Consider the following 20,053-nt stretch of genomic DNA (forward strand, 5'->3'; position numbering starts at 1 on the left):
CTCCCCCAACACCCACAAAACCTGGTCTTCCAACAGTGTCCCCGTCTTGGGAAACAACTGCATCACTCCAGCTGCCCAGGCCAAAAATGTACTGTTGTCCTGTCCACAACAGAAGCCACCACTACACGGGACTATATAAAACACTCTTTTCAGTCATTCATTGATGGAGTCACAGACACATTTACCAAGTGCCTACTGAGTGCCACATGCTTTGCCAGGGTTGCAAGAACTGAAACGAGTGAGTCCTCCTGCATCTGACGAGCTCCCAGCCAAGTGGACTGGGAGCTTGTGATCCATAGTTAGGAATGCCTGGACCCAGTCTCTATGACGTCTGCTGTCCTGGGGTGGGGACTGCTGACAGTAAATAAAGCTACCCAAGGTTATAAATGCAGCTCCTTGGCTGCACTGGGCACCTTTCAAGTACCCTGTGGCCATGGGTGGCTGGTGCCGCCATAGGGAGAGTACAGCTCTAGAACATTTGCATTAATGCAGATGGTTCTGCTGGACAGTGCCACAGGGTGACCTTGACCCTTCTCTCTCTCACACCCAACATCCTGATCCCTCAGTGAATCCCATTGTCTGTCTCCGGGACACACTTGAAGCTACTGCTCCTCATCCTCCCTTGTCCCTGAATTTCACTTTTGCCTAGATCACTGTGGTGCCTAACAGTGACCCCTGACAACACCTGTGCCAACCCTGACCCTTGCACATGGAATCCTGACCTCCCTTGGCTCCAACACGGCCACGACTCTCAGAGGAAAATCCACAGACCTTGCCGTGCCCACGTCGGCACCACCTGGCCCCTTCTGACCCACTTCCCTGATCTTGTGGGTGCTCACTTGCTGCAGCTCCAGCTACCTCCACCTCCTTACTCCCCCACATACCTGGCATTCCTAGTATGCCAGTCTCAGGGCTCCACCCCGGCTGTCCTTGCCTAGACTGCCCTGAACTCTCAGGGCGACTCACACCACCCCCTTCCCCTTCAAGTCTTGCTCAGCTACCACCTTCTCTGCCAGGCCTTCTCCTAAGGTCGGCAGCCACCCACCACCCCGCACCTCACCTTCTCCCTGTGTACTGTCATAGCTGGATGTATACTTGACTCTGCTTAATTTCTTGCTTTTTAGCTGTCTGTGACATAGTAAGAAATACATATGTGGTGTCTACCCTCAGTTCCTGTCATAGAGTGGCCGAATCCCTTGGACCTTCTGGTGACCACAGCATCTTTTGCTCTCCTGTCTCGGTTGGCTCCTGGATAGGGCTCGTCACCAGCAAGACTAAGCCAACCGTGATGAGGCCCTTGGATCTTTCAGCCCCACCTGCCATCCTTGCGCAGGGGAGAAGGGCTGAGGATAATTGATGACCATGCCAACAAGGCAAAGCCTCCAGAAAAACCCCTGACAGGAGGTTCACAGAGCTCCGGGGTTGGCGAACACACCCATGTGTGAGGAGGGTGGTGTGCCCCACTCCACAGGCTCTGAAATGCCTTCACTTGGGACCTATCAGCCCTCACCCCGTGTCCCCCTTCTGGCTATGAATGCTCCCTTTCTACCAGCCTTTATAATGAGCTGGTAAATGTTAGCAAACGTTCCCCTGAGTTACATGAGCTACTCCAGCAAAGTACTGAACTGGGGGTGGAGGGAAGATTTTAAGATCCCTCGACTTGGAAGCCAAGTTGGAGAAGTGAAGGCACCCTGGGGACCCACTCTTTGTGACTTGTGTCTAAGTGACAGTACTGTCTCCTGGGCCTGATCCCTTAAAACCAGCGGAGCTTGACACTAACTCTAGGTAGCTGGTTTCAGAATTGAATTAACTATACAATACTCAACTGGTGTCTACAGAGTTGGGGAATTAGTTGGTAAAAGAGGAAAAAATCCATGTTGGGTGTCAGAAGTGTTCCGAGAAATAATTTTCTTTACCATCCACTAGAATCTAAGTTCAATGAGAGCACAGATTTTTTTTTTCTCTTCTGATTTCTTCATTGCCGATTCTAGAAGGCCTTAAAAATACCTGGCAACAGCAAGTGGTCAATATATAGACTGAATGAGTCAATGAAGAGGTGTACATCAGAACAGGAATGAGTACATGAGGACCAGAGAAGACCACCCCAAACAGAAGGAAGTAGGAGCTGCATCCCCAGTTCAAGGGCAGGTCAAAGGGTCACCCCAGCTGGGAATAGTTCAAAGAAGGCCCAGAACTAGAAGCACAGTGGTGAGCAAAGAGGAAGAAGACCAGGGCAGAGGAACCGCAGGGCAGAGGAACCGCAGGGCAGAGGAACTGCAGGGCGGATGCGTGGTGCCTCACCCTGGGCGGCTGGTAGACACGGCCAGCAAGGTCAGCAAGGGCTAGAACCTGGGAGCCTTGGAGGCTTTGTCGAGGAACTGGTTTGTTCCAACGGCAGTAGGGAGCCACTGAAGGGTTTGGAGCAGAGAAATGACCCCGTCTAAAAAACTGTAAAATATCATTCCAGCTGCCAAGTGGAGCAAGGTCAAGCAAAGGCAGGGAGGCCGGGGCAGAGGCTGCTATGGCCATCCAGGCAGAGATGCGGAGGGAGACTCATCACCCAAAGACCAGCTCATGGGGAAGTTAAAAAGGCCAAGGCTTGGACATGGGTTCAAAGTGGAGGCAGAATAAAACACCACTTAAGCTTGTGGGTTTTGAGTTGCTAGAAGGACGTGGGTGCTCCATCCTTCTTGGAGATGAAGGCTTTGAGGGAGACATCTAGGACTCTGGGTGTCTTCTGCAGGGAGACGTCAGAGAGATTGACAGAGACAGGGAGGGGCTGAGTTTGGCACCAAAAGCCCTGGGCGCAGAGACTTGCATTATGACTGCTATGCCTGCTGCAGCCACCATGGGGGCGCAAGACGCGGGAGCATATTGGTGGTATGCTGCCCTTGCTCCTGAGTTAACAGTGCCCACTTCAAAGATGAATGAATCCAGTATCCGAAATATATTCTTTATTTTAGGATGAAATAGGATAAGGAAGAGATAGCTTTGTTAGTTGCCACTGAGGTACCATCGAAAGAACATCCTGGGGACACAAGGAGATACATGTATTGGAGGAGGGATTCGTAAGAGAAATATAGGTACTGAAGCCTTGATTTCTGGATCTCAAAAGGTGAGCAGGGCCTGACTCCCAGGTCTGGGGAGGAGGGCTAGGGTCTGGACCCCTGGGTCTGAGGCAGGAGGCACTGGGATCTAGAGTCCTGCGTCTGAGGGAGGGACGGGGACCTGGTCTCTTGGCCGGGGGAGGGGGCTTGGTGGGACCTGGACCTCTTAGGTCTGAGGGAGGAGGCCTGGAGTCTAGAGTCCTGGGTCTGAGCCTGGCTCCCTGGGTCTGCAGGAGGGGCAGCTGGACGCTGGGACTCACCACACCAGCATGGTCGCCATCGCAGATGCCAGGGCAGCTACAGCTGCGAGCATGCAGAGATTGCCCAGCGTCAGAGCCTCGGGCCTGGCCAGCAGCTCGCCCAGGCTGGGCCGCCAGGGCTCGATCATTTCCGCGTCCCGCGGCGCCCAGCTCACCACTTCCCGAAACGCTACTTGGAGCTCCGTCTCGCCGCGCGGGGGCGGGCCCGTCACTGCGGGGGCGCGCACGTCACCGGGCAGAGCCCCGCCCCCGAGCCCCCGCGCCCCCGCGCCCGCCCCCCGCACCGTTCAAGAAGAAGTAGAGGCGCGCCAGGGGGCGCTGGTCATGCTTGATCACGCAGGAGAAGGTGCCGCGGTGCTTGGGCTGCACTGGCCGGATCCGCGCCAGGTACCCTCGGGCCTGGGGCACTTCTCGGAAGTAGGACACGTCCCGAGTGCGCATCTGCCAGGGCGGCGGGGCACCTGAGCCAGGTCGTCCCCTCTCGGCTCCCAAGCCCGCCCCGCGCCAGGCCACGCCCCCGGCCACGCCCAGCCCGCAGCTCGCGGGGCAGCCCCGGGCGCGCCCCACCAGCTGCTCCCCAGACCCTTCGGGGTCCCGCCCCGACTCACACCTCCCGCAGCGAACTTCCAGGTATAGGTGACCTCCTCGGGCGGCAGCTGGAAGCCCACGACACAAGAGAACATAGCCTGCTCCCCCCGATTCACCGTCACGTCCTGAACTGAAGACCAAGGGGCGCTCCCGCGGGCCGCCTGGGTCCCCCGGGCCCCTTCCCTTCCTCACAACAGCCCCTTTTCTCCAGTGGTGGTCCTGGCACCTCAGGCCCCGCCCCTCACCTGGACAGTCCAGCGGAAGTTTGCATAGACTGGAGAAGCACTTGTTGCAAAAGAAACGCCGGGCGACCTCCTGGACCCCTATGGGGCGAGGACGCGGGATCTGCTGTTCTTTTGGTCAACTGTGGGCTCCCTGGGTCCTATGGGCCAGGTGGAAGTGACCCGCCTTCCCCGCGTCATTCCTGAGGTGCTTCTCACTCCTGGCCATCCTCTAGACCTCCCGTGGGTTTACTTGGGGACCCCGGAACCGTCTTCTTTGAGCTTTTAAAGCAACCTGGCTTCCTTCTGGTCTGAAGCCCACCCATGCCCTGCCACCTTAACTCCCAGATTTCGACCCGACCGCCCCTGTTCTCCGCGATCCTATTCGTATTTAAGACCTTACCGCAGGGAGGGACGCAGGGCTGAACTGCGGAGAGAGGGGACGCATTACTACCCGAGAAATCGCCGGAGGGACTCAATCTACAGCTCCGCTAGAGGATGGCACCAGGCCGGACACCTTCCCTTAAGGGGCGGAGCCAGGCCTGGGGCCCTCCCCCAGCCTAGATCTGCAATGCCCCACCCAGGGGCGGGCCCGGGGCCTCAGAGCGCCACCCAAGGGGCGAGGCCAGGCCCTCAATGCTCCACCTAGGGGCGGGGCCACGTCCTCAGGGCCGCGTGAGGAAGTCAGACTTAGGCCTGTTCAGGATAGAGGGGACATGTATCACACCTGTGCCCTGAGGAGTGAGGGGACATCATTAGTGTATTCCACAGGGGGAGAAGGACTAGATGCTTGGCGATCCTTGGAGAAGCCAAGACCTAATTATTAGGAGGCGGAGTTAAAGAGGTAAGGCCAGTCTAGTCCACTAAGGAGATCCAGTTGGAGAGGGAATCTTTCAGAGGGCGGGGGTGGGGGCACACACTGAGATCCAGGAAGAGGCCTGGACAAGTCTGGTCCGCACCGTGCTAAAACTGATGGAACTGGAAGGACACCTGCGGCCCAAGGGGCAGGGCCAGATGCAGAGTGGTGCAGGCGGGATGGACAGCTGCCTACCAAGGGCTCCAGCTCAGAGTCCACCAGGGGATTGTACGGAGTGGTCAGGGTTTTCAGGAGTGGGGTTTTCCAGCTGTGTGTATCTGGGGCCGGGAGGAGGCTGGAATCTATTTTACCTTCTTTAAGCTGTAGAATGGCCTTCTTCATTTCTTCTGCAGCAGCACGAAAGGCGTCCTCAAAGGACCCTGGAGAGTGGAGGGGCCCTTGTAGGGGCGGCCTTTTCCTCTGACCCACTCAACAGGGCTCGCTGTCATGCTGTCCTTTCTGCACTCATCTGTTACTACCACATCCTGTCTTCCTGCCTTCTTCATCTCTCTACTGGGAAGCCTGGCAAGTCCCTGCTTCTGCCTCCTGGGTGTCTCTCTCTCAGACAGAAACCCTCTCCTGAAACATCTGCCCTTACCTTGTTGAGAGAAAAGGGAAAATAATGACAAAATCCTCACCCAGGCCTACAAGGCCCTAGGAGTTCTGTCTTCGTCTTTTCTTTCACATGAAAAGAACCACATTCCTAGAACCCCAGGGACTTTGCACAAGCTGGCTTCTGATCCCAGCACATCTTCCCCACTGATTATTCTCCAGTTTTTACACCTCAAGGGTCACCTCCCTACGATTTTTTTCCACAATCATAAATCTATAGTCTTCTTGAGTTCCCTGTTATTATCTGTCATAGCTCCCTATTCATTCCATGCATAGTTTTCACCAGTTTGCAATATCTCTCTCTCTCTCTCTCTCTCTCACACACACACACACACACACACACACACACACACACACACACACACGCGCGCATATACAGAGGTCTATGCTGATCATCGAAGTATCTATCTTAGTAATATGTCCTTGTTTAGATGGGGGGTGGGGCCCTGAGTCTTAAAAAGAGCTCAGTAAATATGTGTACAATGAACTCCAGAATCCAGCTGGAATTGGAGCCCACAGGCAGTGGCCTATGGCCCAGATCCACCCTCGGATGTGTTATATTTGGCCTGGAAAGTGTTTTTTTTTTTTTTTTTAAATGAACTGGTTGCCAAGATATAAAATTTGGAAAAGTCACATAAAATATTTGGCATTGCGTTTAAACTTTTTGGAAAGGCTGAAATGCAGAGGCTGCATCTCGACGAGGCAGCGATGGGCTGGAGCTTCGTGCCCCGCCCCCCCTTAAGAGGCCCGTCCCTGCTTGTCCCCAGCCCAGGCCCTGTTGGGATCTACCCCTCCTCCACTCTTACTTCCTGGCTCCATGGTGCTCATTGGGGTTAGACCATTGCCATGTCCAGGCTGCTGGGTTGTGGCTCTTTCTGCTGGACCTCTGCAGAGAGCCTGGACGGCTGGATTGATCTCACGGTGGCGGTGGTTTTGGATCAGAAATGTGGCAGGATGCTATGGGATGGAATGTGCCCTCCCCTTCCCCAAATTCATGTGTTGAGGTCCTTGTCCCCAGTGTCTCAGAAGTGACTGTATTTGGAGAGCATCCAGAGAGGTGACAGAGTTCAAGTGAGGTCATTAGGGTGGTCCCCAGTCCAGAATGGTTGGTGTCCTTGTAAAGAAGAGGGAATGGGATGCAGACCCTCAGGAGGGAAGGCCACATGCACCGGGGAGAAGACAGCCCCCGGAGCCCTCAGAACAGCCACACCTTCACCTCCAACTTCTAGCCCCCAACACTGCGAAGACATGAATGTCGTCTAAGCCGCCTGTCCACCCCGGCGCCTCGTCTCAGCAGCCCTAGCCAGCCAGCCACAAGCACTGTCGGCTGCCTCCAAACACCTAATTCTTCCCTCTAATAACAGAATGCTGTGTTTCACCTGGGAAAGCACTCCCCCCCCTTCCCCACCTAGCTAAAAGGCTGTGGTCATATGACCAAGTTGTGGCTGTTAGATATAAGTGACAGTGTCATGTGAGTCACAGCCTTGAAAGGGAGGTACTGTCACCCTACTGATTCTTTCCGCTGCCTCCATTCTGCTACCTGAAACTTGGTGTTGATGACTGGAGCTCCAGTAGCCACACAGGACCATGAGGACCAAGGTGATGATAGAGCGGAAAGCTGGAAGGAACTTAGTTCCCCATGAAACTGGAGCTCGCCCTAAGAGCCTAACTCAGACTTATTTCATGTGAGAAAAATAAACTTCTAGTTTGCTTACGCCATGGTGGGGAAGGAGGGAAGGTTCCTCTGTGACTCAGTGAGGGTACTGGCAGGAGAGTGGCTTAAGTCGTTACCATCGGGTGCACACTCAGAGGGGTACCCCTGAAGCCAAGGAGGGGGTTCCAAACGAGAAGCCGGGGACTTAGAGGTCTTTGTTTGGCCACACAGCAGGAGTGTGGTCTTCAATGGCAGGGTGATGCTGCTCCGGAGAGGCCAGGAATCGGAGGAATCACCGTGAGCTATCTCCGGGTCGAACCAGTGACTCACAAGGAGAGTGAGTGGGGGAGGCAGGGGTGTGACCCAGAGAGGGTGGGGGTGTTGGGAAGTGTCCCCCAGGGAGTGGCCAGCGGGAAGTGCTCCATCTCTGGCTCACATCACCTGGGGTTGAGCCCTGGCATGTCTGAGAGCACCTGTCTCACACCCGAGGGATTCCTGGGCGACCCTGGTCAGCCACTTAACTTCCTGACCCTGAGTCTCCTCCTTCCTAAGGTGGGGACAGTGTCTGCCTCCCAGGGCAGGGAGGGGGCTAGGTGCCACAGGACATCTAAGCTGTCTAGTGGCACCACTTAACGCCGGCCTGAGGTAGTGTCTATCAGCCCTCAGAAGGACGTGCCGAGGGCACCCGGGGGACACACAGGAGGGCAGCTAGTATTGTCACCACCTCCCAATCTGAGATGGGAAGGCGAGACCTGAAGAAGTCAGGGAGGTGGTCCAGGGTGACACGGCCACCCTGCGCCCCGCAGGCCTCTCCACCCACACGTTCGTGTGACCTATGACTGTCCTCTTTCCCCACGGCTTGAGCATTTCTCATCCAAGTGCTGAGACCAGAAGTGTTCCGATTTCTAGAGTTTTATAAATTTTGGAATAGTTGCTTGTACATAAGAGAGATGTCAGAGAGGGGGCGCGAGTCTCCGCATGGTGCCCCTCTTGGGCTTCACGCACACCTGACACGCGGCATTTTGAGTGCACCTGTCACATGAGGTCAGGTGTGCAGTCAAGTTGGTGCTCAAAGTTTCAGTTGTGGAGCACGTCAGATTTCAGGCCTGGGGGTGAAGGACGCCAACCCTGCCCCACTATCCACCCCACGGTGCATACACAGGAGCGGTCTCCCCGTGGCCACCAAGAGCAGCACTAGTCCTGCCCTCCATCTCTCCGGTCCTCCCTGGGGAGTCATCTGTTGTTCTTCCTGTTCCCCACAACATGCCTCTGGACCTGTCCATCTCCAGACATCTGAGTCTGCCCTTCCTGTCCAGCGGAGCCCCAGCTTGCCCCTCTGGAAAGTGGGGCGGAGATGCTGCACCTCCCAGAGCTGGTACCAGGATGCACTTTAGGGCGGTAATCAGCCCAAGCACAGGGCGGACACGCTCCTTCCCATGCACATGCGCGGGGCAGGCCTGGCGCCAGGTCAAGCCCTCCCTGGCCTCATCTTGGCCGGCCTGGACCACTGCCACTGGCAGGCCACCACCGGCAGACCTCTCGCTGTGTCCCACCTGGCTGCCAGAGGGAGTCCTGTGTCTCTGGGTAGCATCCTGCCGTAGCTCCCCACCTTAAAACAGAAGACCAGGCCAGTCCACGGCCCACAGCAGGCCTCCTGGGTGAGCCCAAGCCAGAATCAGCAGCACTTGTGAACTTGGTAAAAATGTCTACTCTTGGGTCCTACCTCAGACCTGCTGGTCAGAAACAGAGGGCAGGCCCAGCAACCTGCCTGGTAACAGCTCCGAGAGGTTCTGACATCTACTAGGGCTGGAGGACCACTGGTCTGCGTGGACTGATACCACCTAGTCTCTTGCCACCTCTCCAGGCTCAGCTGTACTCTAGACCCACTGGCCCGTTTTCTCCTCCTGAGACGATTTCTCCAGGTCTTCTGGCTCTCACAACCTCATCCCATCTTTGCTCCACTGGATCCTCTCATCTGCACCCACTCTGACCAACCCACCTTACACATCTCTGCATTCCCTTCTCCGATTGCCTCCACAGCACAAATCACCTACTGACACTATTTCATTGACTGTCTGTGCTCTGACCCTCAACAGTAAGCAGCCGAGGGCAGGTGGCGTGCAGTTTGGGGCTTGGCTGTGTCCCCAGTGGTATTCCTGGCACATTCAGTAACCACCAGTTGACGTACTGCACCGCCTGTCCCGGCCTCCAGCCTCTCCCCTGATCTGTCCTCCACAGGGCCCTGGAGGCCCTTGCTACACCAGAGTTGACCCTCTTCATCCCACGTGGCCCTCCCAAGTCCCCAGCTCCCCCAGGGCAGTCTCTGTCTCCTGAGTCCTCTCCTGAACCTGGCATCTGGGTATCTTGCTGCCTCCTGGATGTCCCCCTAAATCATTATGTCCTTCCTAAGGGCCCATCGCTGTCCCCACCCCAGCTCGTGTTCCCACGCCCCTCATCTCAGGAGTGACCCCAGTCCACCCAGGCATGGAGCGGAACCCCAGGCACTGTCCTCAACTCGGCCTCCCCTCCCCACGCAGCCAGTCCCTAGGGCCCACTCGGAGTCCCCTTCTGCTCAGGCCTCCTCCCCGCTGACCTGGCCCTCACCCCAGAGCCACACACTCCACTCCAGGTAAGTCCCACACGAGGCCTAGAGAGGTCTCCCGTGGGCCTGGTCTTCATAAAACCCCTGCAATAGGCCGCCCCGTGGAAAGGGCGTTTCTGGGAATCCTGCTCCCCTCCTTCCGACTCCTGGGCTCCCTTGGTGGGTGGGAATCCACTGCAGACCCTCTCCAGGCTGTCCCTGGACGCCCCTGGATGGACGGGAACCTCTTTTTGGGGTTCTCTGACATAAAGCTTGGTGGGATCAGAGGCACCCTGGGGACGCAGAGTCAAGCCCTGGGCTCCCAGTCCCCAGAGGAGGCAGTTTATCCTGGCAACAGGGCTCTGTGGCCTCCCCAGCACGCCCTCCCCACCGGGCACCACTGTCTGGCACGTTTGGGGAACACGGGCTGTGTGGGCAAGGTGACCAGGTGTGACTGCTGCTAAACTGCCTCTTGGCCACCCTGTGTCCTCAGCAGGCTGTCTCTGCACAGGACTCTGTGCATTCCTGGGGAGCCGCACGTGTGGCTCCCACCCCGATGCTGGCAGGAGCCATTCTGCACGAACATCACCTGAATGATCGGCACCGCTGTCCCCACCTGTCTTCCTGCCCCCAATAAGCCTCATACGTCACCGCTGCGGACTTGCTGGATGGGCTGTCAGGACTATATGTCTGTGTGTCCTGTCTCCATGACTACCCTGGAAGGCAGGAGTCTGTCCCACTTTACAGATGGGTAAGCAGAGGCCAGGCGAGTGACACGGCAGACCTCGCCAGTGGTGATTTCTACACCACTCTTGGGCTCCTTGTCGCCATCTGTGGCCTGGTTTGCACTTGCACTTTTCCCTTTCCCCAAAGAATAACCTAAGCCACTCAAGTTCAGGGCTCACCCCGCCCAGACCACTGCCCAACTCCAGGGGTCCCTCCTGCCCTCTCAGTCTGGGGGCTTTGGGCCAATCCCTCAAGACACTCACCCTGGGCGGCCGCCGCTTCCTGGAGGGAATGGGCCATCTGGGTGAAGGCGTCCTGCAGGTGGCTTCTCTCCCAGTAGTCTGAGGGTGAGGGACCCGAGGGGCTGGGAGGCAGCTCCACCAGCACCAGGCGCCAGCCTCTGCCTTCTCTGCCTCTCCCCATCACTGCCTCGGGCAGTCCTCCCGCCCCTGCCTCTCCACTCTCCAGGTCTGTGGCCTCCCGGCTCTGAGCTCTCCACTCCCTTCTCCGGTGCTGTGGCAGCCCTCTGGGCCAGCACTTCTCCCTCTGCCTGTGTCTGTCTCTCCCTCTCCCTGCCCTTCTCCCGGCCTCACCAGCCCCTGCTCAGGGCCCTGGTCCAGGCAGGGTGGAGTCCTTACTGATCTCCACGTTGGAGAGGCCCTTGAAGGCAGCCGTGAAGGCCTCCTGGCACTGCTCCACCTGGGGGCCCCGGGCCCACATCTTGCAGAGGCGGAAGCGCTCAGCATAGGATGTGAAGCAGAGGAGACAGGCCCAGGTGGATGCCCTGAGGACCAGCAGGGCCAGCAGGGCAGTTAGGACAGCGCTCACCAGGGACAGCGGGGCCATCTAGGAGGGTCTCAAGGCCTAGGAGAAGCTGGTGACCTTTGTGAGGTCACTGCAGTGGGGGAGGGGCAGTGGCCAGTTGGTGGTCAAATGTCAGGCTCCCAGGAAGGGTTCCAGGGGTCAGCCTGCAGTCCCTAGGTTTGTAGTTGGTCCAGACGCTAGGCTCCCAAGAACCTCACCTGTGACCCTGGACGTCCTCACAGGTTAAAGGGTCTCAGGGACCCAGAGGCTGGCAATGCAGTGTGTGGTGGCCCCAATAGACCCTAGGATGGGGATGGGGGAAAGACGAAGACAGACCCAGGGACACTGAGTGCCAGAAAGAAGACCAAACAGAGTCAGGGAGAGATACCAGAGTGTGTGAGAGCCAGAGAGCCAGAGACAACCTGCAGAGAGATGGGGGCACCTCCAGGAACCACTCAGGAGTGCAAGAGGGGAAGCAAACCCACCTCCTGGTGGGAGAGACTGGAAGGGCCAGGACAAGGTGCAGGGACATGGACAGGGCAGACATCCCAGCTCCTTCCAAGGTCCCCAGGGCAGTGGTACAGGCCTGGGGTCCCTGCTGCCCCGTCCTGTGCAGGGCGCAGCCTGGGGAAAGCTAGGAGGCCGTATAGTGATCTCCGTGGGTGTCCTCCTCAACTATACAACCTCCTACCTCAGCCCGGGGGGCGCGGTAGGTGGACAGACCGGACAGATGGGCAAGGAGGGACAGGGAGGGTGGGGAGGGCCGGGAGGTCCCAGCCGCGATGGTGAGCCCCCGACACAGACCCACAGACACGAGCTTGTGTGCGGCGAAGGCCCCGCAAGGTCGGTTCTACGGGTGGGTGCCAGGACCCAGGAGTCCGGGCCCCCGGCCCCCTCCTCCCCAAGAAACCTAGGAGTCTAGGGCCCAACCACTTCCTCCCTCAGAGCCAGGGTCCAGGCCCAGCCCCCTCCCTCAGAGCCAGGGTCCAGGCCCAGCCCCCTCCCTCAGACTAGGGTCCAGGCCCAGCCTCCTCCCTCAGACCCAGGGGTCCAGGCCCAGCCTCCTCCCTCAGACCCAGGGACCTGGCCACTTCTCTCCAGGGGTCCAGACCCAGGGACCTGGCCACTTCTCTCCAGGGGAGGTACAACCTGAGATAAGTGGCCAGGTACCAGTCCCTGGCTTCCCAGGTACCAGTGGGACAGAACTTCACCAGTCTGGGAATTTGGCTGTTGGCCATCTCTGCTCTCTCCCTCCCAGACCGGCTGCCTGGACTCCAGGGCTGGGGAGAAGAAATCTTCACCCTGGGCATTTCATCCCTGACCACCTCCTCCTCCTGACCTCTTGGCATTCACAGTGGTGACAGCATGACCCCCAACCCCTGACTGCACAGCCCGGTCTTCTTGGACACCTCCCTGCCCAGGGAAGGAGGTGCTAGCTCTATCCCATTTTTGCAGGTGAGGGGGAGGAGGCTGAGGAGGGAGGAAGAGACCCAGCCAAGGTCTGCCTGCTGCAGGTGGGAGGGGCCCTGGCAGCCCACACCCACCCTCCCCACTGGACCTCAGCCCTCGGCCTCGCGTCGCCCAGCCCCACCGGGCCTCGCAGCTCACTCTCAGCCCTGTCCCTCGTGCTGTTTCTCTCCTACCTGCCCCTTCCCATCCCCGCTGGCTCAGCTGCACCTTACCTGGCTCTGGGCTCACCCCTCCGCTGCGGGGCCTCTGAGTCCCGGTCTGCCTCGCCCCTCCGGGCTTCTCCCCTCCTCTCCCCTCCATTCCTTCCCTGCCCCTTCTGCTGTCCTTCATCCTCCCTCCCTCCCCGGCTTTGTCTCCTTCTCCGCGACCCTCGGCGCCTTCCCCACCATTTCGGCCTCCCTCGCGCCCTCTCGCCGGCCTCCTCCCCGGCCCGGCCCTCTCCCCCTTTCTCCTTCCCTCCCCCTCCCCCCTCTCTTTCTCCTTCCCTCCCTCCCTCCCTCCCCCTCGCGCTCGGAGCCAGGTCTGGAGCTGGGGGTGGGGTGGGGGTGGGAAGGGGCCCGGGCTGGGGAGCGACCTGCCGAGGAGGGCGGAGGGCGGGAAGGGGCGGAGGAGGAAGGGAGGCGGGGGCGGCCTGCGGTCCGGCTCCTTCCCCCTTCCCTCCTTCCCGGCCTCCCCGACCCTCCGCGGGGGCGAGAGTCAGGCCAAGGTGGGGAGGAAGGGGAAGGGAGGCGCCCCCCCAGCCAACCTGGCCCGCCGCCCGGCCGGCTCCCGGCATGCCCCGGGGCTGCCTGGGGCCTGGGGAGGGGGTGAGGGGAGCCGGGAAGCGCGTCCCAGAGATTCCTGGGACCCGGGCATCGCCCCCACTCCCCGCCGGGCTCTCCCGGGAAACTGAGGCCCGGGGACCAGGGTCAGGGCTCGTTCAAGGTCACCGGGCGAGGCGTAGAGGAGCTCTCTAGGTCCGCAGGCCCGCTCGGGGAAGGGGTCGGCACTGTACCTCCCCCAGGCCCGGGTCCCCCTCCCCCTCTTCGCGGACCCTGGGGAGCCCCCAAGGGTCAGAGAGCAGACCCAAACAGTCTGGCACCATAGCAACCGGATAGCCCCGCCCCCTTAACCCCTGGAGGGCTGGACTCCAGCTGGGGCGAGGGAGGAGGTGGGGACCCCTGGGTTCCGGGGCAGGACCCCCACACCCCCTACCCCAATCCATGCTGCGAGATCCTGGGGATCTGGACTCTGGGTTCTAGAGGAGGAAGGGTTTGGGGTCCATTCCTAGGGAGGAGGGGCTGGAGTTCTGAACTCGGGTTTCCAAAGTGGGTGGGGGTTACGGTGTGGACTCCTAGGTCTGAGCGCAGAAGGCGGAGGTGGGGGTGGACTCCTGGGTCCTGGGAAACGTTGGCTAGGGGTTCGGATTCTGGAATTCGGGAAGGGGCAGGGTGGTGGACTCCCAGGTCTGAGGGAGGAGGGGGCTGAGGCCTGGAATCCCGGGTCCCCAAGGGAGCCTGGACGCTGGGCCTCTCCTCCGCCAGACATCCCCTGCCCCCGGCGCTGACCCGGGCCTGTCTGGCAGCCCAGACAACCTCCCCCTCCTCCTCAGCCCCCCTCCCACTTGCACGGCTCACCCTTGACCCCTCAAAGCCCCGCAGCCCCATCCCTCCCCCTCCCCCTCCCCTCCAGCCAGACGTTAACCGTTCCGCTGCCGGAGGCACCTCCAACGCCAGACTGTCTTCCTCCACCTCCCCAGAGGTCTGGGCATCTGTCCCTCAGTCCCTTCCACCCTCCGATCCTACCTATCCCAGCCCACCTCTCTCCTCCCTCTTGAATCTAGGAGACGTTCCCAGCTTTTGCAGCCTCTGGACCCCGGAATTCAGGTCCCTACCCCCTCTTTCAGTGATTCCCAGCCCCCCAGCCCCAAGAACCCAGAAATCCAGGCCCCGCAGCCTCCTCCCTTGGGGACCCTGGAGTCCGGCCCAAGCCCCATCCCCCTCTGGTTCCGCAGACTCACGGCTCCCGCGGCTCCCGCGTCGGGGGAAGGGGTCTCCTCCACTAGCCCTGGGCCCGGCGGGAGGCCGGCCGCCACCGCGAGTCCTCTCCATCCTCTCCCGCCTCCGCCGCCCGCGGCCTCTCCCCTTCCTCCCGCCGCCCCGCCATCCTCCTCCCGGTCCCCGCTCCCTCCGGCCGGCGCCTCCCGGCTCTGCGGTCCGGGGCTCCCCTCCCAGGACCCCGCTTGGCGGCGCGGTTCGGACCAGCCCCCTCCCCGGGGGGCCCCCGCCCGGCCCCTCCCCGCTGCCCAGCCCAGTCCGGCCTGGCTTCCCCCCTGCCCCGGAGCTGGCCCCGGTCCAGGGGAAAAAATTCCATCCAGCCCCGGGGAGGAGGAGCGGGGCGGAGGAGGGAGCGGGGAGGGGAGGCCGGGCCAGGGGAGCATGACGCAGGGAGGAGGGAAGGGACAAAAGAGAGGCCGGGAGGCGGCGGGCGGCCGGCGCGCCCACTGCTCCCTCCCTCCTCCCTGGCCAGTCCCCGTCCTCTGGCGGCGGCTTTCCCTCGGTCCCCTCCGCCTCTCCTCCTTCCCTTCTCCGGCCTCCTCCCTCTTCTCGCCAGCCTCCCTCCTGGCCCTGCGCGATCTCTCGCGCCTCTCCCTCCGCTCGTGTCATTGTGTCATTCTTTCTCTCCTCCTCGCTCGGGTCTCGGTACGTCTGTCCTTCCACTGCCGGCGTGTCTTCGTCCTCCGCGCTGGGGCTACGGGTCTTCGCGTCTTACTCTCCCTCTCTGCCGGTCCCCCTCCCGCTGTGTCCCCTGGCTGCTCCCGGGGCTCCATCCTCCCTTTCTCCGGCCTCCTCCTTCCCGCTCTCCTCTCCCCTACACCTTCCCCAGGCAGGGTCTGCAGTTCCCGCTCCCTCTCTGCTCGCCCAGCCTCCCTCCCCTCGCTGAGGTTCGGCACCCCCGCCCCCCACTGGGGACGCGAAGGTGAATCAGACCCAAACGTGCCCTTGCAGCGGGAGCTCACGGTGTGATGGGAGAGACAGACCCAGCCGCAGACAGTCCCATTCCGGGGTGATGGGGTGTGACCGAGGGCAAGACCAGAGGCTGAGAGAGCCGGGCGGAAGGAATCCTCGCCGCAGGTCCACCAGGGAGGACCTCCAGAGAAGGCGTGGTTGTGGCGTGACCTCCCAGAACCAGAAGTTAGACCTGAATTGTTGAGAGGGGCAGCAATAAGGGCGTTCCAGGCCCAGGGCACAGCTTAAGCAAAGGCCCAAAGGCAGGAAACCAAGGTGATTCCGGAGGACAACAAAGCAGTCAAGTCTGACTAGAGCGGTAGGGGCCGGGAGCCAAGGAGCGTAGAAGAAGCTGGGGTGAGTGGGCGGGGCCGTTCTCAGCGTGTCCAAGGCCAGGCTGGGAACTTAGTCTTCCCAGAGTGACAGGGAGCCACGGAGGGTTGTGAGCAAGGGGAGGGACGGGGAGAGATGGATGGGGTAGGACCAGCGGGCAGAGAGGACCCTGAGGGACTGGGCACTGCTGGGTGGTGGATGAGGATGAGGAGCCAGAGGATGGGAGTTGTTCCCAGCGGGGAACCAGGACGAAGAAGAGGGTGGAGGAGAGAGAACACGCTGTGGGCAGCTTAGAACCTCGGGGAACGTTAGGGGCTGGGCACATTTAGGGAGGACATTCAGGCAGTGGTAGATTTATGGTTCTAGGGCTTCCCCCCACCGTGCCCCCAGACATCCAGTTCTCTGGGGACAACTTATGCTTACAAATTTCCTGCGCATTTTTCCAGAGGAATTCTTACACCTATGCAATATGTTATACCATCCTCCTCTTTCTTGTCCCCAGATGGAATCACGTTATTCTGCACCTTGCTTTTTTTTAAAAAAAAAAAAACAACACTATGCCCCAAAGATTCACCCACATCCATGCCATTAGAGCTCCCTTGTTTGTTTAAATGGCTCTATAGTATTCCATTTATTTATCCATAATTCATGCAATCAGTTGAGAGACAGGGAGTTGAAACTAATGAATATTGCCTATTCAAATCTTCTGGTTTGTGTGTTTTTTTAAAAATTTATTTCATTCAGTGTTTTTAAGCCTCTGAAACCAGCTATTTGATAAATACCTCCAGGTGTTTTAATTTTTTTTATAATTACTACAGTGGTGCCCCCTTATTTAGTTCCATTTTCCAAAGTTTCAGGTATCCACAATGAACTGTAATTTGAAACATTACAAAGAAAATTCCAGAAATAATTGACAAGTTCTAAATTGTGCCTTAATCCAGGCAGTGTAATAAAATCTTGCACCATCATTTCCGGAACCTCTGTCATCCTGTGGACAGGTGTATCCCCCTGTGTATGCCACATGCCCATTCAGACTTTCAGTAGCTGTTTCGGATTGAGTTAGCAGATTGCCTTTTGTGACACTTCAGGGTTGTGTTTTACACAAGCCTTGTTATACTTAATCGTGGTCCCCAAGTACAAGGATAGTGATGCTGATAATTTTATTACAAAATATTGTTATAATTGTTCTATCCTATGATTGTTGTTAAGCTCTTACTGTACATAATTTGTGAATTAAACTTTATCATATGTATGCATGTATAGAAAAAAGAAAACATAGAGCATTTGGTACTATCCAAGGTTTTAGATGTTTATTGGGGGTCTTGGAACATATCATGTTCTCCCCGTGGTAAGGGGGGAATACTTGGATGACAGAAATAATAATGTGAGAACCCATACCCTTTATTGAATGACTACTAGGGGCAGTCCCTACACCAGGTATTTGCTATGCATTACATAATTTTTCACATGGCCACCATGTTATTAGAAACAGTTATTATTTCCATGTAAGAACAAGGGACTTGAGGTTCTGAATAGTGAGTTGTCCAAACTTACAAAGTCGGTAACAAAGCTGGAGACTTGAACCGAGGCCTCTCTGACTCTAAGTACCATGACTTGGGGCGGGGGTTCTTCCTCTGTGAAAATGTGCTACTTCTAGGGGTTGATGTTGTGCTCATGCGGACTTGTCATGCTCACAAATTCACGTGTGATTTCAAAGGACCCTTTGTCAGACCCTGTACTTTGGTATCTGGAATTCTGTCCCTCTGCACTCACCTTAGATGCCCTGTGGTCAGGTCCGGACAGCAGCGGCACAACCATGCTGACCTTGTCCTGCCCTGATCCTGGTGTGTTGTGATTTTGGTGTCTGGGTCTGTCTCTGGGAATACACTGAGGGCACAGTCTAGGTCTGAGTCATCTCTGCATCCTCAATATCACCCAACGTAGGTGTGGCTCAGAGCAGGGTCTCGGGAAAATGTTAAGTGAATGAATCGGTGGATGGGTTGTGCTGGGACTTTGCTGAAGTCCCTGGGATAAGAGAACATCATTCCCATTATCTCCTGAAACGTGAGGCCTCCATTCCTCAGTTGGTAAGTCATGGAGACTACTTTTGCCACCATTCTCTAATGTACACACTTCCAAATCCTTCAGCATCTGAGCTGAAACAATTCCCACAAAGGCTGAGACACTCCCACCAGCCCTGGGGACTCAGAGACCCCTCATTCCCATCCCTCTGAGACTCAGGCTGGCACTCCTGGCAGACATTGGCTCACAGGCATACTAGACCTTCTCTGCCTCCCTACAGCGTAATTCCCACAGCCCTTACACACACAGACTGCTATTCTCCTGACACCCAAGTGCCACCATTCTTGTTCCTGGGTTGGAACCATACTCCAATGGAAAATAGAAATATTCTGCCCTTCACAAGGCCGTCCCCAAATTTCTGAAATGGGAACAGCTAAACAGGAAGACACCCTGAACCTGTTCCAAACTAGGTGTGAGTTTAGGACTCTGACATTGATACCATGGAACAGGAGGCAGTGGGTCATAAAGAACATCAGAGTAACGCAGAGTCCTCCTGGTATGAGAGATCAAGGCCAAACCCAGGGTGAGCCTCGAGCAGCACATAATCCTTACAGGTGGGGTAATCCTCAGACGGGCAGAACATAAAAACGCAGACGATCCAAAGGCCACAGATGCTTCCAGGCCACTACTAAATAATCCAAAATGGTCACTTGCTCCTGTGGACTTGTAGGAATTGGAGATGGAGGCATCGTTTTTGTTTTGGTGAATGACAAATCCCATTCCCATTGTCTCTTCTGGTCAAGGAGCCTGGGAGATGGGTGTGGTTATTTGGGGAGTGTCTCCCCACAGCCGTTTTCTTTGCAATGGGCCATACCTACTAATTTTGAAAGACAGCCCACATTCACATGACTTTTAATATAGTATATTGTTGTAATTATTCTGTTTTTATTATTGTTGATGTCCTTCGGCGTTCAATTTACAAGTTAAACTTTATAATAACTATGTATAGAGAAAAAAGAATCTACCTAGGATTCAGGACTATCTGTGGTTTCAGGCATCCACCATGAGTCTGGTAATGTATTCCCAGTGATGAGGGCATCGACTGTGATTGAAGACACAGAAGAGACATTGGAGAGAAGACCACGTGAAGACAGACTGGAGCAAGGTGTCTACATGCCACGGAGCAGAAAGGATTCCTACCAGCCTCCTTGATTTCCAAATCCCATTCTCCACAACTGTAAGAGAATAAATTTCCATTGAACAATAACATTAGAAATGAGAACAAGTTGTGTTGTTCCTCTCTACTGTCAATATATTAATAGTCACTTTCAAATGTAAGCACTCTAATGTAACTTGGAGAAGAGATCATTGTGTGTTCAAGGTCAAATTTTATCATTCAGTTGAAGTGTGTGTGTGTGTGTGTGTGTGTGTGTGTGTGTGTGTAATTACATAATTACAGGAGTAAGAGGCTGAAATAATTAATGATTGTGAAAGCCAGCAGGCTGGCAGGTGGGTTCTTCAGGAGAATGACTCTGAAGTAGATTAGAGTTCAGCAAATTAATTGGGGGAGCCCTCAGAATTCACTTGGGTAGGGAGCAAACAGGTGAGCCAAGGAGAGGTTGAACGGTGTGCACTTATAGTAAAGGCCTCAACCAATCCCACAGGGAGCCGGGGAGCTGGATGGCTCCACAGACGCATCCTGAATTGGAACAATATAGCTAGGCCTTATACTGCTCATTGACCTGTTAGACAAAGCTCTTTAGGCCAATTAAACTTAGCAGAGTTAATATGAGCAAAGAATGCTTCATGAGTTGGGCAGCTCTCAGAACCAG

General features: G+C 57.2%; 2 protein-coding genes across 2 annotated transcripts; one reads left to right on the top strand and one right to left on the bottom strand.

Moving 5' to 3' along the window:
- Positions 1 to 2,939: 2,939 nt before the first annotated feature.
- On the bottom strand, positions 2,940 to 13,180 carry Spaca6 (sperm acrosome associated 6). The gene is made up of 9 exons (XM_078033074.1): positions 11,244 to 13,180; positions 10,869 to 10,946; positions 5,344 to 5,412; positions 4,580 to 4,603; positions 4,201 to 4,278; positions 3,976 to 4,085; positions 3,652 to 3,808; positions 3,368 to 3,578; positions 2,940 to 3,028 (listed from the first exon to the last, which is right to left on the bottom strand). Exons 1-9 carry the CDS (start codon positions 11,449 to 11,451, stop codon positions 2,995 to 2,997), a joined length of 969 nt encoding a protein of 322 aa, XP_077889200.1. The 5' UTR covers positions 11,452 to 13,180; the 3' UTR covers positions 2,940 to 2,994.
- A 1,570-nt stretch (positions 13,181 to 14,750) lies between these two features.
- On the top strand, positions 14,751 to 19,488 carry LOC110597301 (uncharacterized). The gene is made up of 3 exons (XM_078033071.1): positions 14,751 to 16,223; positions 18,144 to 18,286; positions 19,276 to 19,488. Exon 1 carries the CDS (start codon positions 15,297 to 15,299, stop codon positions 15,882 to 15,884), a length of 588 nt encoding a protein of 195 aa, XP_077889197.1. The 5' UTR covers positions 14,751 to 15,296; the 3' UTR covers positions 15,885 to 16,223; positions 18,144 to 18,286; positions 19,276 to 19,488.
- The last annotated feature ends 565 nt before the right edge of the window (positions 19,489 to 20,053 follow it).

This window comes from Ictidomys tridecemlineatus, chromosome 15 (genome assembly GCF_052094955.1).
Source record: "Ictidomys tridecemlineatus isolate mIctTri1 chromosome 15, mIctTri1.hap1, whole genome shotgun sequence".
Classification (NCBI taxonomy): domain Eukaryota; kingdom Metazoa; phylum Chordata; class Mammalia; order Rodentia; family Sciuridae; genus Ictidomys; species Ictidomys tridecemlineatus.